The 17,831-nt window shown below is 51.7% G+C and overlaps 1 protein-coding gene across 1 annotated transcript in view; it reads left to right on the forward strand.

The window, feature by feature from the left end:
• LOC133353768 (protein phosphatase 1L-like) overlaps positions 1-17,831 on the forward strand; it is a 43,697-nt gene that overhangs the window by 21,690 nt on the left and 4,176 nt on the right. The window contains exons 3-4 of the mRNA XM_061570139.1: positions 4,489-4,650; positions 14,410-17,831. The exon at positions 14,410-17,831 is cut by the window's right edge and continues 4,176 nt beyond it. Coding sequence (XP_061426123.1) covers positions 4,489-4,650; positions 14,410-14,849 — 602 coding nt within the window. The 3' untranslated portion in view covers positions 14,850-17,831. The remainder of the gene's footprint in view (positions 1-4,488; positions 4,651-14,409) is intronic.

Here is a 17,831-nt window from a genome sequence, read left to right on the forward strand (position 1 = left end):
ACTGACTACTGGCGCGATGCAGCTTGAGGTTGAGCGCAGGGTGAGCTTTGCCACATTTCCAGTGGGTGGGCAATGCAATAGACAGCCTGCATCAACCCGCGATGACCAGCGTGGTGAAGTATGGTCAACAATCCCCATGACCGACACAGCATGAGGAGGCCATTGTCTCATAATTGCTTCACAAATACCGCAGCGTAATAGAGACTGAACACATGGCAGCGATAATACCTTCAGGCGCTGTATGCACTATGAAGCAATATTCATGACAAAAATTATAGTTTGGCCAATTCTAAACGTAAGACATTGGCTTCTTGCGTGTGGAAACCGGGGAAGCTTAGAAGTCCCACTGCGCATACGAGGAGGGGCTGATACTCAAAGATCCGCACAGATAGATTCAAGAAACCGTCGAAAGGCGCGACACAGAGGGCAGTTTGCTTTGGGGGGGGGGTGTCTCGAATGTAGAAAAAAAATAATTAATAAACTGGGAAAATAATAAAATGACCATTTCGAAAAATTCAAAGCAATCTCGACTGTGCTTGTTTTGGCACAGCACTGCTTGCAGAATCTTTCAAGCAAAACATTTTGATGTTTCCCTTTATGTTCCAGGCTTCCTCCCTGGCTTTTATCCTCGTGCAACAAACAAAAAACGCAGCAATAAATAAAGGACGCTGTTTTCTACGTGAAGCTGAGACTCGCCTTCAAATGGAAAACCGTCGTAAATAATTTACCGTCCCATTAAACGAAAAGATGTAAAGATATCCATGTTACTCTTGTGTTCGCATTATTCATTGTTGGTTAAGAAAATAAACAAATAGTAGGTTGGGCCCAGTGGGTCAGAGGTCAGAGGTCAGCCTGGTTTCAACCCTGTGATTAAACAGGCCCGTCAGGTGTTGCGATTTGATGGTCTCAGCCTGGTCACCAACGACTGCACACACCACTAACCCCCCCCCCCCCCCCCCATCATTTAAAATTCGGTTGTTCACTTCTTTTTGGCTTAATTCCAGCTGTGCGAATTAAAATGCTGCATCGGTTTGACAGTCGGTGGCGTGGCCAAGTGGGCATGAGTTCATACGGTTTGATTACAGCCGGCCTCCCTGGTTAATACTGCCGTGGTGTATTAACCGTCAAATACGTGGCATCTGCTTCGCGGTGGACTTTAAAGATCCCGTGATGTCATTTGAAGATGAGGCCATTGTGTGCTGGTGTCATGGTCCAAATTTGGCAATGAAAAAAAAGATTACGTGCTGAATTGGGAAACGTATCCCAATCACTGTGCACTCTCCTGGGTAAACAAACGTAATGGTGATACTACTACTACTGTGATGAACTTAACATCCATGCACAGGGTGCGTTGGAAGTGCTGCCCTCTACTGTGTGCGGATCAGAGGTCGCTGGAAATCATCTCAGAGGGTGCTCTGAGAATTGTGTGCGTAAGGCGAAATCGCAACGAACAAGAGAGTAGTATGCTTCATAAGTAGATGAGGTGTAGTGTACATTTCATTTTGCGAGATTCTCCTACTGCCCGACAACAGAGCAAATCAAATCAACTTCGTCACGTGTGTGGGTAAACGTGCCGCTTCGATTTGTCTTTCAGCAAAAAAACCCAGCGAGTGTAATGTCGAAATTCAAGCAAATTGTATAAGGTGTCAAAATTGCGCGTTTTAACACTCCTCCGGGTTGGGCTGAACAGCCAAAATCAATTGGCACATTTGGCCACGCGCGTGACAATCGGATTTTGATTGGCTCCGTCGTCGGTGTTGGTGGAGGGTAATTATCGATGGTAGCTCTGTGGTACCCACTTCTGTTGAGCCCGTTCCCGAACACCACGTGAGAGACCACGTGACCTTGCGACAGCGGCAGCGAGATGGAGGGCGGGGGGGAATTACAACTTTAAAAAAACTCAGATAATTTTTCAATTGCCTAACGTTTCGTGTAAACTCACCTTCTGCCGAATGATTGTCAAATATTTTTTTCGCCGTGTAAAGCCACTTCGCTCAAATGTAAATCTTGTTGTAATCAATCTACTTCACCGTGCCCGTACAATCGTTGTATATGTATTTGTGTGTGTGTGTTGAACTTCTTTCGCACCGTACGTGGCCAACCGTGCCAGTTGTCGGTCATTAAGGAAAATCCAACGCATATTTTGCTCCGAACCTAGCAAATGACACAAACTTAACCTGTGCCGAGCTGCAAGAAGCCATGCGGCTGAAATGTAATCCTATTTTGTTTTACAATTTCCTTCAGGGCTACAAAACAAAGAGAGAGGGGAAACCCCACCGCTAATTGTTTCTGCTTCATCAACGAATCACTTTATTGTAAAATTGGCAACAATTTTGCCCAATGTACATTCTAATAATTGCTCGTGTGTGATGTATGTCCACGTTTATTGCCTGTGCGAGTTATATATTTATTTACTTGTGACTGCAATGCAGCACTGTGATCACGTGCGTGTGTGCCCACGTGAATTTAAATTAAGCCTCTGTGCGTGCCTCTGCGTGTGTTCGTCTGTGTCTACGTGTGTCTGTATCTACGTGTGTGTGTGTATCTTAGTGTCTGTATGTGTGTGTTAGTGTCTCTATCTCCGTGCAAATGGCGTTTGTTGTTTCCGTGTGTGTGTGTCCGTGTGTATTTTTGTGTGTATTCATATCCACGTGTGTCTGCACGTGTGTGTATGTGGGGAGCGGTAGTGTAGTGGTAAGCGCACTGCGCTACAAACCCGGCGACACTGGTTTAATTCCAGCTAACGGCCACCGTGACTGGGAAACGAACCGGTTATGGGCCTCACCTAGGTCGACTCAGCCTCAAATGGGTATCTGGTGCGACGTGTAGTAAACATCGCCACTGAGGAGACAAAGGCGGTCGGGCGTGGTGCTGGCCACCCACCCCCTCGCGTGCCGTTCCGGCCTTAATAGGTGCTCGTTAACAGCGCTTGTTCCAACAGTCTGGTAAGGAGATACGGGGGATCTGTGTCCATGTGTGTGCTTGTTCCTGCAGACGTGTGTGTGCTGCGTTGGACGTGGTGTGTTTGTGGTCCGACACGGAGCTACTATTACTGCCTTCCAAATGACCACCCACTTGCTCATCCTTTATCTGACCTCTGCACGGACCTCCCCTTACGTCAGCTCAGCCAAAAATCCACTCATTTTGTTTGTATTATGTCTTTAGCGGCCGTTCAGAGCGCACATTGCAACAGATTTACCACACTCCAACTCATCGCTACGTTCTGCGTTGCCCCATTGTGCAAGGCCCATGCGTATAAACCACTCTGACTCCATACATCCCCCATACAGCTAAGTTATGGATACTTAAAACACTATGAACACAGAAGCACAAGGATAATCAAATAAACAGAGCTCCATCTGCCTCCGCATTCGTTTTTGTGACCCCATCGACCAATCGTCCTTGCGGATGTCATTCAGCAGCATTTTCCCGGTCTCAGCATAGTCATACATGTTTAAACAAATACTTGTGTATTGTCAGATGTTATCGGCAAGAACTGTTTCTCCCCTACACGACAGTGCCCCCTCCCCCCCGTTCCGGTGGAAAATAATAATCAATAATGTATAGAAACTCATTACGTGTCGTAGTGGGGAGGATGATTTTATTACCACTAATGCACCGCGTTCAGAACGTAATGGGGGTTACGCGGGTGTCAAGGAGCACGGGGTGAATTCCGAAGCGGCCCTTTGGAGAGAGGGGAGATGAGTCATCGTCATTGGACATTGAAGAAAAACCACGCGCACGCGTGGGTTACGTAACGCATTGGCATCGCGTGTTTGTCCGTGAAAGATTTGAGCGGTCTGGAAGCCGATGGTTAACAGCTGTCAGGGGAAAAATGTGTTTTCACATTTTGCAATTACTCCAGGACATTATTTTTCACTGGCTTGTGTCTCCAAGTTTTTAGGAAACACTTTCATCAGTTTGGGCCGCTTTCTATTCTTGCATGCGATGGCAAAATACGTTCAGGAGCTGTACGTCAATGTCGAGGTCTGCCGCTCGCCACGACGAGAGGGTTTCAGGAGGGAGAGTTTGTCTGCTTCTCCTCCTCCTGCTGCGTTTATGGAGCGCAGACTCCCGTGGACTGCGATGTGGAACCATCGTTTCTGATTTGCTTGGCCATGATAGCACGGCAGCGGCTTGCCTTCAATTCGTCAGGTGACGCATTGTGTTGCGCTGCCTCTGTGTGGCTGCGTGAGTCGGCGGTGTAGCGTTGAGCGCGCTCCGCTACGAACCCCGACACCAGTGACAATTCTCTGAACCGGTCCTGAGCCTCCCCTAGGTGGACTCGGCCTCAAATGAGTACCTCGCGTGGTGCGTAAACATCGCCACCGGGGAGACAAAGGCGGCCGGGCGTGGCGCTGGCCACCCACCCTTCGCGTGCCACAGTGCCGGCCTTCGTAGGCGCCGCAACTCGCTAACAGCACTTGCCCTCGACAGTCTTTTAAGGCTACCCGGGGGATCTTTGTCTGTGTCCTGTGCTGCCTGCAGGGACGTCGCTGCTGCTCGCCGTGGTGGGCGAGCGCGGCCTCACCGTGCTGAGCGTGGGCGACTCCCAGGCCGTGCTGTGCGACCGCGACGGGCCCGCGCGACCCCTGACCCGCCCGCACAAGCCCTACCTGCAGGCCGAGCGCAGGCGCATCAAGCGCGCAGGTAGGTTCCCACGTGGGGCGGTGGGGGGGGGGGGGGCAGGGGAGTGGGTGGGGGGGCAGGGGAGTGGGTGGGGGGGGGCAGGGGAGTGGGTGGGGGGGAGTGGGTGAGGGGGGCAGGGGAGTGGGTGGGGGTGGGGCAGGGGAGTGGGTGAGGGGGGCAGGGGAGTGGGTGGGGGGGCATGAGAGTGGTTGGGGGGGTGGCAGGGGAGTTGGTGGGGGGTGGGGCAGGGGAGTGGGTGGGGGGGGCAGGGGAGTGGGTGGGGGTGGGGCAGGGGAGTGGGTGAGGGGGGCAGGGGAGTGGGTGGGGGGGCATGAGAGTGGTTGGGGGGGGGCAGGGGTGTGGGTGGGGGGGCAGGGGAGTGGGGGGCAGGGGAATGGGGGGCAGGGGAGTGGATTGGGGTGGGGGGTTGCTGAGCACTGCGGCCTACAGGCACAGGCCTGCTGCTTCTAAACTAAACTATTTTTTATTGTACCAGGTAAGGCCCATTGAGCTCTGTAGCTCTCTTTCGGGAAGTGACCTGGCCGTCACAAATGAGAGAGTAACTGAGTGACATTTATGGCAACCAAATACTCTTAACACGTTTCTAAATGTGAAGGATAACACCAGACGACCCAGAGAAAAAAACCACGGGGAGAGAAACACGCAAACTCCAAATATAGAGCAGCAGGCGTCAGGGTCGGGATCGAACCCACGACCTCCTGCATACCAGGCGAGGTAGTCAACATCTCACCACAGTGGCCCCTCGGCCCATCCCTTGTCACCGGCACGTGGGGCAACCCAACGGCACACGCAGACGCTCGTAGAGACAAGTTGACTCTCACGGGAGACCTGGGACCGCATCTCAAGACGTCGTAAAGAAACTGAGCACATTTAGATGATGAGGAGAGGCAGTCAGTCATAAGGAGAGGAAAAAAATCAAGTATGTGAAGCCCCATAACAGTTTTAGGCAGTGGCGGTCCTGCACTGACGCCACATTCCCCGTGTATATTTCTGCACCTTGCACACCACATCCAGTATACCTCGTCGTGGCTGTGGCTATGACTAAGGTGCCACCTCCGGGTCTACCAGTGACCCGGTAACTCTTTAGTGAGAAGACGTCTTGAGTCTGCAATTGGCTAGGTGCAGGCAGTCGACAGCACAGATGACTGGTGGAAGGGATGTTCTTTGGGTCTTTCGGTAAACTCACGTGGGTAGGTTCTTTTCAAGTCATGGTGGAAGGGAGTTTTAGACCACGGGGGCAGTCGTTGAGAATGAGCGACGTCCCTCGGATCGAGGTTGACGGTGGGAGCCTTGGGGAGAAAGCCTCGGCTGCCGGAGCAGATCGTGCGCGGAGTGGAGTACCAACACGCACACAACAGCGCCATTCCTTTAGGTAGCGGAGTCACTTTCACCTTGACTGGACTTCCCGTGTAGAATCAGATTGCCTTCACTTTGCATGTACCAGATGATTACATTTCAAGATAACTTTCAAAGTGACCTGATTAGATTCTGAGGAGTGTAATTTAAAACGCCTCGCCGCTTGCGTGCGGGTCATGCACTCAGGCTGATTGAGTTGACAAATCCGTTCCTCCCCTCACTGACCAAAAGACAGGCTCGCAGTGTAAATACAAACACAGAAACAACAACAACATAGTCCAGGTTCGCAGTGTAAACACAAACACAGATACAACAACAACACAGTCCAGGCGAACAGTGTAAACACAAACACAGACACAACAACAACACAGTCCAGGCGAACAGTGTAAACACAAACACAGACACAACAACAACACAGTCCAGGCGAACAGTGTAAACACAAACACAGACACAACAACAACACAGTCCAGGCGAGCAGTGTAAACACAAACAGAAACAACAGCAAAGGACAGGCGAACAGTGTAAACACAAACACAGAAACAACAACAACACAATCCAGGCTCGCAGTGTAAACACAAAAACACAGAAACAGTAACAATGGCTCAGAAAAGGTCATGTGAGCGATTTTACGGTGGCCGTTCCACGGGATATAATTTTACTGGAAAAACTCCCAGGCGACAAGTTCTATTTTTACTGAGCAGCCTGGGTAAATGTATTCAATAATATTCACAGCCTGCCTCGGGATTGCAATATTGTTTTCCCTGCATCGCAGATGTACGTTATTTTCATTCTGCACTTTTTCCCGAGCGCTGCCGTACTGATAAATCGGCGTACTTATGCACATTATTTACGAAATTTTCTCGCTCTGCAAGAGTTTCCGCTGAGTGACAACAATCTGAGAAGCACACCTTTTCAGATTGGTCACCTTTTTTGCTGCAATAACGACAATTTAGTATTAAACATTCGGTATTTTACGCGCTCATATACACTGAGTGAGACAAACATGTCAAAGCAAAGGCCCTCTTGAGAATGAGTCTTGAGGCTCACAAAAAAAACCGTTCCTGAATATGTCGTAAAAAATATAATAGTACGGTCATATTTTTTCGTGGGTAAATAATAAATGTTTTAGAGTAGGGGGGTCCCCAACCCCGGGGTCACGGACCGGTACCGGTCCGCGGCCTGTTAGGAACCGGGCCACACAGCAGCAAGAGGTGAGAGCGGTGAGTCCGTGTGTGTACACACTCTACACACCGCATAGTGGTGAGCGGTGAGTCCGCGCATGGCCCCCCGCCCTTATTGTTTTATTATTGACCACTTCCATCCGCGCCTCTCTCCCGCACTACGCACTCGTCTCAGTCACAGTGTTGGTAGCCCACAAGCTCTAACCCCTAGTAGCCACAATGAGTAAAAAACAAACGTCGCTGGAGAGCTTCTTTGAAAAGGGGGAAAGACCCAATGATGAAGCCCCCCCCCCCCCCCCCGGTCCGTGAAAAAATTGTCTTCCACGAAACCGGTCCCTGGTGCCAAAAAGGTTGGGGACCGCTGCTGCTTTAGAGAGTTGTGCTGTGAAGAGGCTGAACTCCATCACAGAAATGTGCAAAATCCACGGGTGGCTCTGGACGGCCAACGGGAAATCAGAATAGGTCAAGAACATTGCCCCGTGATAGTTATTCTGCTCTTTCCTTGCCATAACAGCGACTCCTCCTCTCATTACAGTGATTCGTTCTGTACTCAGTTATCCACGTACACACAGAGATACACAACGATAAAGACAAATCATCCTCCCGTACAGCCCGGACAGACCGTTGGGGCAGATGCTGTTAGCGAGCCACCTATGAAGGCCGGCACCTTGGCGGCCTTCATAGGCGGGCAATGCTCGCACCGCCACATCACGCTCCCTTCTGCCCGCCGGCGCACTATTTTTACGCGACTCTCCCAGGAGACACGGCGGTGTAATTTTGAACAGAGACAGCGACGAACACGCAGCTGTCACAGCGAAGATTCTTTATTTTACCGACGGACAAGGCCTGGCGGTCATCGACCTAAATTCCTCTTCTTGTATTAGATAGCTACGTAGATACACTATGTAGACAACTATCTCATTATCTACATTTCATAGAGCCTTTGCAGACATCACTAAAGCTCTGCTTACCATATGTTACCACACGCACACACACCCACAAAAACAAAGATCCCCCGTGTAGCCATAACAGACTGTTGGGGCAAGTGCTGTTAGCGAGTACCTATGAAGGCCGGCACGGCACACGAGGGGATGGGTGGCCGGCACTACACCCGGCCGCCTTTGTCTCCCTAGTGGCGATGTTTACATATTGCAGCAGATACTCATTTGAGGCTGAGTCAATCTAGATACACACAAATACATATTCACATTCAGACTTGCACAAGGCCCATTACACGATGTAACACAATTTTTGTTCCTGGGTAGTAAGTGTTATTTTGTAATTGCTTATGCCTAAAAAGTATAGAAAATGGTTATTATTCCCTACAAACTTTTCTTTTGTGACCGGACAGTGATATTTTGAAATTTACCTATTTTCAATGAGAAAACGGGCAAATTTGTGTCTTTTCGTTCACATAAAGTCAGAAAAAAAACATATTAATCAAAATTAACATGCATTTATACTAAAGTAATACAAAAATAACTACAAAAAATTTAGAAGTGAGCAGTTTTTCGAGATTTACGATTATACTGTAAATCACTTCCACGAATCAGCCCCCAAATGTAGTCTCCCATCATGTTCTCGTTATACTGTCCTTGTTAGCGGCGTTCAAAGTCCAGTAAATCCTGGTGGAAGTGCTCGCCTTGCTCCTCCGAGTACGCTCCCATGTTCTCTTTGAATTTATCAAGATGAACATCAAGGATAGCGAGTCTTTCGGCTTTGCGGGACATCTAACAGCCCATTGTGCCTTAGTTCTTCACCAGTCTCAACCAGCTCCACATAGTTGTCGGCCTTGTGATTGCCGAGGAAGCCACGAACCACTGCAACAAAGCTGTCCCAAGCCGCTTTCTCCTTACCAGTGAGCTTCTTGGGGAATTCATTGCACTCCAGGATCTTCTTTATCTGTTGTTCGACGAAGACACCGGCTTTGACCTTTGCCTCAGATAGCTTCGGGAAGAAGTCTTGAAGGTACTTGAAGGCTGCTGACTCCTTATCTACAGCTCTGACAAATTGTTTCATAAGGCCCAATTTTATGTGCAGTGGTGGCATCAGCACCTTCTGGGGGTCCACCAGTGGCTCCCACTTAACGTTGTTCCTCCCCACAGAGAACTCGGTCCGCTGTAGCCAGTCCTGCCTGTGGTAGTGCGCCTTGGTGTCCCTGCTGTCACAAAGGCAAAGACAGCAGGGAAACTTTGTAAAATCGTCTAGGAGACCCTTCAGGAATGCCACCATTTTGAAGTCTCCGATAATCTCCCAGCCGCACTCATCATACTTCAAGGCGTTCAGCAAGGTCTTGATGCTGTTGTAATCCTCTTTGAGGTGCACCGAGTGAGCCAGGGGAAGAGACGGGTACTTGTTACCATTATGGAGCAGCACGGCTTTGAGGCTCCTGGATGAGCTGTCAATGAAGAGGCGCCACTCATTCTGGTTACAGGCGATTCCGATTGCCTCGAACAGACTGGTCACATTGTGGCAGAAGCAGGGCCCATCTTGACGGGTAAAGAAGCTGCAAAAAAGTTGGTGATGCTTCCTCTGATCTGCGACTTGCACACTTTTATCAAACAATTTCCACTGCTTTAGCCTAGACGTCAAAAGCTCGGCATTGGACTTGGTGAGACCAAGATTTCTGATCAAGTCGTTGAGGTATTTTTGGTTGGGGTAGTATGGGTTTCTCTCCTCAGCTCCACCTCTGAAATTGTCATCTGGATCTACAACGTCTTCCTCGCTCTCTGACTTGCCGCTCTCTGCTACCCCAGGTCAACCAGTTATTAGTCATCCTCTACCCCCTGGTCAACCGGCGACCCGGAAAATATGAATAGATAAATGAAACCTTGCCTGTGAGTGAAAGCCGCGGTAATCCTCTTCATTCTCGGGATGCTGCAGATGCTTAGAATGGGCTTTCTGCTTTGTGGCCGTTGTTGTTGCTGTGGCTCTGTGTGCACACGCACACAAAGCCACAGCAACAACAACAGCCACCATTGACATCACCACAGCGCTTGTGCCAGACCAGGTGCACGCAGACACAGCAGCAACAGCAGCAACCACCATTCACCACAAAGTGGCGGTGACATCACCACAGCATTGTGCCAGACCAGGTGCACACAGACACACGCTCACCGCCACACACCCACACACGTACGCACACATTCATGCAAAGAAAACCACACGTGCAAAGGCAAGCACGTACAGTATATGCATGCCCAATGGGCGATGATCCCACGTGTTGCCCCACAGACTGCTGGCTAAAGTTAGCGCATTAACGCGTGCGCAGCGCGCACACACATGGCGCGGCGTGGCACGCCAGACCACCTTTGTCTTCCCACCACTGACGTCCATCACTCCAGGCACGCACGTGGTGCGGACGCAAACAACCTCGTGGGGCACCCGGGAGAGGTTCAGGCACCAGTGGCGACTGGGGTAATGTGCATCACGCCAGGTATCAAACTCGGGGCGGCTGGACATCTTTGGCGTGGTGCCGTGATCCGCTGACGCCGCAGTCGAAACCGCAGATTGGGACCCAATGATCTGGGTGATGTTGGCTGATTGCTCTGACGTGGCCACTGTGAACTGCCCAGCCGCCTCCAGAGGTTGGGGCACCCTCTTGATGTAGGGGCAACAGGAGCTGTGCCTGGGAAAACACCTCTAGGTTGGCTCAGCCTAAAATGAGTACCTGGTGTAGTGGAGAGTCACTCTCACCACCGCGAGGGCACCACGGTGGTGAGATGTGAACTACCTCGCCTCTTGTACAGGAGGTCGTGGGTTCAATCATGACCTTGACGCCTGCTGTATATTTGGAGTTTGCATGTTCTCCCCGTGGTTGCGTGGAATTGTCTCCACACCATGCGCTCGGAGTATTTGGCTCCTGCTATCAATGTGCACGTGATGATAATCCCACTTTGTTGAGCTGTCATTTGTGATCGACAGCTCGCTTTTGAAAAAGAGCTACACAGCTCCATGGGGCCTTTTTTGGTTCAAATAAAAAATAGTTTTAGTTTAGAATGCGGTGGGATAGGCCTCGGTCGATGCTCGCGAACAGAAAGGTGTGTGGACAGTCAGTCCAGAGACGAATAGAAACGTGCCTGAACAACAGTCGGTTCAGCGACGAACGCAACGCACACGCGTTGTTGCAGAGTCACCGCCTGCGCCGTGCGTGCGTGCGGACAGCCTGCACGGGAGATGGCTTTGGCACCTGCAGCAATATAACAGAGGGGGCATCAATCCAATCATTCCATTATCAAGGTCAACAACAAACACCACTTGAATCTCAGAGCTGAAAGCAATTTACAGCCAACCTTTGAATGGCGATTTTCTTGTCAAGAGAGTTTTCTTCCTTCTCTCTCCCTCTCCGCCGCTCTCTCTCTCTCTCTCCGCTGATGCTCACCGTTTCCCCGCACAATTGGGACACTGCACAGATTTATATTTAGTTTCTGTGCCGAGGATTCCCATTGGTATTTTTCTTGTTCTTCTTAATTAGGCTCCACTCTTAGTCATAATTACCAACATAATTATCGTTATAACGATTTCAGCCCTTTGCCAATCCACTCCTGGATGTGGGCCTCACTCTGTCGGTCGTAGGGGTTGTTTGACCATACTTCACCACGCTGGTCAGTGCGGGTTGCTGAAGGGGAGGGCTCAGAGCTGGTCCACACAGCACCTGCCGCTGATGTTAGCCGTGGCGGAGAATCCAAGTCACTTCGCCACGCGTCACCGCCTCTCCCAATCATAATCAAAGTAAAATTCGGAGTACTTCATCTCCCTGTTCAGACGAGTGTGGGGCTGCTCACCTCCCTGCGCTCTATTGCGACGGAGCGTTGCACTGTGCTCTCACCCGCAGTGCCGCTCGATTCTCACGACCGTACCGCTCGATTCTCACGACCGTACCGCTCGATTCTCACGACCGTACCGCTCGATTCTCACGACCGTACCGCTCGATTCTCACGACCGTACCACGCTCTCCGCATCATGAGATGCTCGAGCAAGGTCACACGCACCTCGAACTCGTGCCTGGTGTCCATTCAGTTATACAAATCTGGTCTCACTCACTCACAACACACCACAACACGCACACACAACACACGTCATCGGCCTCCTGCTGCCCCAGCATCTCCCGTTCCATCATCGGCCTCCTGCTGCCCCAGCATCTCCCGTTCCGACATCGGCCTCCTGCTGCCCCAGCGTCTCCCGTTCCGTTATCGGCCTCTGCGGTGCGCTAATTGCAGTTGAGAGGGACACATTTTGTGGAGGGCTTCGCCCCGCGACTCTCAGCACGGAGGGCGATGACCGTCCGCGTGTTACTCCGCTTGAATTAAACCACTTAATCCCAACAGATGTCACGTTACCTTAATGAGTATCTTAAACAAGGGTTTATGTAATTAATTCTAAGAACATAATTAACATGCTTTCTAGATGTGCTTATAATTATTTATTTACTTTAAGGAACTGCTTGTGTGCCTACTTGTGTACCTGCTTGTGTACCTGCTTGTGTATCTGCTTGTGTGCCTGGTTATGTATCTGCTTGTGTGCCTGCTTGTGTACCTGTTTATGTATATGGTTGTGTATCTGTTTGTGTACCTGCTTGTGTACCTGGTTGTGTACCTGCTTGCGTACCTGTTTGTGTATCTGCGTGTGTACCTGCTTGTGTACCTGGTTGTGTACCTGCTTGTGTACCTGGTTGTGTATCTGCTTGTGTACCTGGTTGTGTACCTGCTTGTGTACCTGGTTGTGTATCTGCTTGTGTACCTGCTTGTGTACCTGGTTGTGTATCTGCTTGTGTATCTGCTTGTGTACCTGTTTATGTATATGGTTGTGTATCTGTTTGTGTGCCTGGTTGTGTACCTGGTTGTGTACCTGCTTGTGTACCTGCTTGTGTACCTGCTTGTGTGCCTGTTACGCCGCGTGCACATTCTCTCTCGCGATGGCACCAGCTAGCAATGGCCGACTTTGTGTCTTTTCGACCACAAGTTAACAGATGGCCAACAACGGCGTCCGTGGAACTTCATTAAAAACGAAACTTTGAACTGAACTATTTTCATTTCGCCAGGTGAGGCCCACTGAGCTAGTTTTTCAAAAGCGACCTGGCCACAAACGACAGATCAACGAAGTGTGGAAATTTATAGCTGCGGACAAATAATCTAAACGCACGTGGAGGGAAAAAGCACGTGACCACGAGGAGAGAGAGACACGCAAACTCCAAATAAACAGCAGCAGGCGTCAGGGTTCGAGATCGAACCCACGACCTCCCGCGTACCAGGCGAGGTCGTTAACATCTCGGCACCGCGCACCCCGAGGCGCTATATTTCCGGGCGATGCGACCGCACGCTTACAAGGGCCGGCTCCCACGACGAGCCCACGACAGTCTCCCGGAATCCGCCTCCATCTCGTCAGATCCCGCAGACTCAGGCGAGGTTCGAGCCTGCAGAGAATGTGGACACGTGACCACAAGGTCGCTACCGGGCAGCAAACTCCTTTGTGCCTGTGCTGCCCGAGTATTGGCCAAGCCACCGCGACCAGCGTGGTGAAGTATGGTCAAAACAAGCCCCACGGCCCGCACCAAGCAGGGGCACTCTCATCCAGCAGTGGAGTGACAGTGTGGGCCTTGCGCGTCACACGCGGACCACTTTTGTGGATAGTGGTCATTTGGTGTTCCTGTGCCGTGCCGTAGGAATGTGGCATTTCCATTGCCGGCTCAGAACCGGGAAAAGAGTGTGGGGACATTGAACTTTGTAGCAATGTGCAGCGATGACCGGCCTATTGCCACATCATGAGGCTAGATTCTGGTGGGGGTACTTTTTATTTATTTTTAGCATCGGTGGACTGACCTGTAATTAGCTGTTCATTATTACTCCACGTGGGTAAACATTTGCCAAGTGGAAAAATAATTCATCTTTTTTTCTTCCATCTGCAGCAGTAATGTGGACAGCTGCTTTCTAAGTCAAGGCACACTTCATAACAATCCTCTGTGCCAAGTTTGGATATTTCTGAGAAATCTGTAAAGTATAAATAGATTGATTTAATTTGCTATTATGAATCGGGAATGTCTGCAATCCCTGAGAATTGGCAGCAGCAGCACATGCTTGTATTTGTCACCATCCATCATCAGCGATCACAAACGCAGCGTTTCGCATGCAAACCGAACGAAGCATCTTTAGGACAGACCCCAGGAAACGAGAAGTGTCCCGTAATGAACGCGTGTCGTCTCTTCCCCGTGGCGTGCGCGTGACAGGCGGGTACATCAGCTTCAGCGACCGAGCGTGGCGCGTGCAGGGTGTCCTCACGGCCTCGCGCTCGCTGGGCGACCCGGGCCTCAAGGCCTCGCGGGTCGTCATCGCCGAGCCCGACGTCGTCACCCGAGAGACGAACCCCGACCCCGTCGAGTCCGCGACCGGCGTCTCCGCCGGCGGCGCGGATGCCGGCGGAGACGGAGGAGCTCGCGCCGCCGGGTCCCCGGGCCTCCTCGGGGAACCCGGCGGCTTCCTGCTGCTCGGCTCCAACGAGCTGTGGAGCGGCGTCTCCCCGGACGAGGCGTGCGCCCTCGTGAGCGAGCGGCTGCTCGACCCGGGCATGGGGGCGCGGGAGCTGGCGCTGCGGGCGTTCCACCGCAGGGGTGGCCCCGACGCGCCCATCGCCGTCATGGTCGTCAAACCGCCCCTCGGGGCCCACTGAGGACCCCCCCCCACCACCCCCCCGCTCAATGCGTGCGTGTGCGTGTGTGCGTAGGCGCTGGCTAACGACGCTTGCCCCAACGGTCTGTTGAGGCTACGACGGAGATCTTTGTCTTTGTGCGCACGGTGGCGTAGCGTCCAGCACGCTGCGCTACGAACCCGGCAATCTGTGTTCGATTTTCTGGCCCACGAACGGTTCTGTGAAATCAGTGATATCCTCGGCGATCTGCCCTAGGTCGACTCAGCCTAAAATGTATTCTTGCTGCAGTCTGTAAATGTCAGCACTAGGCAGACTAAGGTGGCCGGGCGTGGTGCTACCCTTTCGGGCGTTGTGCCAGCCTTAGCACGTGCTCCCTAACAACATTTGCCCAACAGCTTGTAAAAGCCTCTGCGGGGGATCTTTATCTGTGTGTTTGTTGGCACTGCAGGGAGTGTGGGTAGGCCATGTGACAGTCACCGTGTTGTCTTAACCCAACTACAGTCCCTGCGACCCACCATGATATGCGTTTCCACGTTTACCAGTCTTCTCTCATCACACATCTACGAATAGCCAATAATGCTTCATTACGTCCCACGTGACGTCCAGAGTGCTGATTCTAGTTACAGCTCCTGTGTAGACTGTGTGGGGGAGCGGTGATGCAGTGGTTAGCGCTACGCTGCGCTACGAATGCGGCGACCCAAGTTCAATTCCCGGTCACGGCCAACAACAGTGACGATTATTTTAACCGGTCTTGGACTTATCCCTTGGTCGACTCAGCCTCAAATAAGTACCTGGTGACGTGTAAACATCCCCACTAAGGAGACAAAGGCGGCCGGGCGTGGTGCTGGCTACCCACCCTCTCCATGTGCCATTCCGGCCAACCGTCTGTTCAGGATCCGCTCACCGTCGTCGAGAGAGAATGACTCGAGTGGGAGGAGCCGCAGACGAGCAGGAAGGCAGCCATGCAATAAGTCGGTGCCAACAACTGCCCAAGCTCTGCGATCCTCTATATGAACGTATTGGCGGTACACCGGTGATGCGCGGTATAAAACAAAACAAAAAGCAGATTTTTCGCAAGCATTATTTATTGTCCAGCGATTTTCAACCCCGGTCAGAAAATCTTGCGCTGTGGTAGTGGTGGTGCGTCAAAATCAGTTCTCGTGATGTCGAAGCAGTCGGAAGACGAATGTCAGTTACAATTTAGATTTGAGAACTGTCGTTCTGAGGACCCCGGTGTGTTATGCTGCACCGGTGTGCACAGGCCAATACGTTCAATGAGTGAGTGCTCGAGGAGCAACCGTGCATGTGTGTGGTCACACCGCAGCTGGCAGAAGGGCCCCCACTCAAGCGACTTGTACTTCCATTCAAATAGTTGAACCTGTAAAAGTGGATAATGATGAGTGACAAAGACTGACGTTTGGAAATCGCTGGGTTAACCCATTACAGTCCTCCTCTTGTGATATTTACCGCCACTCTAAGTGCGCCGAGCCTGTGGGACAAATGCTGCGGTGACGTCCCTGCCAAGTCTGCCTCGATGTCCTGTTGGTGTCACAAACACAGTGGCGACAGTATTCCCACCCCTCCGCTGGAATCATCTTCCCTTGTACATCACGCAGCAGTCACCCTCCTGCACCTCCTCCCCTTCATCTCTTAACGCCTCAACCTCTTCAAGCCTCACCTCTTAAAGCTTCACCTCTTAAAGCCTCACCACTTCCCTACCGCCCGATCTCTTCCCTCCGCCTTGCCCATTCCACTCCTTCCCGTTCCTCTCCCCCCTCTCCTGAGCCCCAAGTGCCCCTTCCATCGCGGTCGCCCATTCCTCAATCGTCAATCATTTTACCCTGTCACCGTGTTGCAAGCGATGTCAAGCGCCTTGACTTGAAGGTGCCCGATGGACACGACTACGTTCGATTAGATGACCCGGCCGCGTAGAACGTTGAGGCCCGTGTCCACACGAGTTTAAGATTTCTGCCCGGCCGGAAACCTCACCTAGCCTCAGGTGAGGCGAGTAGCGAGATCGTCCGCGGGAGAAACCGCCTGGATCTGTAGCTGACTCGAGCTGTGTCGAGAGACATCGACACGGAGTGGGGGGGGGGGGGCTGGGTAGGGTGGCGGAGGGGTAGCACACTCGAGTTGGCCTGCGTACTCAAGTTCTGTGGCCTCATGGCTACTTTGTAGTCGTGGTGGATGGCGGTTGTTATTTGTCGTCGTTGCTGCTGTTTGCGTGTTGTGCCGGTGCATTATTATTTGTCCGTGTTCAAGTTGACGGTTCGCAGTGGAGTGTCCGCAGTGATTCGGAAGTAGCTGCCGCGTCTGGCGGCGTTGTGGCACGAAGCACAACTCCCAAGTCGGACGGCTCGCGAGCTCCAATCCCCGTCGGGGTCAGGTCGGGGTCAAGTCGGTCCATCGCCCCTCTGACGTTTCGTGAAAAGCCGTAATCTAGCCCCCGTCATGGGAATGTGGAATATCCACCACCGGCTCAGATCAAACAACATAAACGAGTCCTGCCACCGCAGCGTTCATCCGAGCAATGAAACCCCTTTTTGACATTTTGTGACCGATGAGCATTCGACGTCACTGCGCCGCTCCGTAATTTGGTTCACGGTTGTCCTGTGGAGCGCCCCGATCTGTCCCCCCCCTCCCCCCGTCGTTTGGCACGACGTCCGACGTTTCAGCTGCCCGTGCTCGGAGCCTCTCCAGGAATACGCCGGGAGCTTTCTTTGGTTCGGGCACACGGAAACGAAACGTCGGATATTGTTTGCCGCAGCAGCAGCACGTGGTACCGTACAACCCAACGGCTCGCTGGAGGGTCGGCCGTAGTTTTACAGTAACGACGTCGCTATTTTTAGACGCGGTCAGCTTTTGTAAATGTCTAAACATGCATTTCCGTATAAGTTTTATTTAGTTATGTTTCTTTTCAAATGTAACTTTTCTTCCTTGTGGAAGGTCCATTGAACAAAAAAGTAACTCACACGATGTACACAGATGGGTGCTTTCCATTGC

Source organism: Lethenteron reissneri, chromosome 45, assembly GCF_015708825.2.
Source record: "Lethenteron reissneri isolate LAM-NWPU_2019-01 chromosome 45, ASM1570882v1, whole genome shotgun sequence".
NCBI lineage: Eukaryota > Metazoa > Chordata > Hyperoartia > Petromyzontiformes > Petromyzontidae > Lethenteron > Lethenteron reissneri.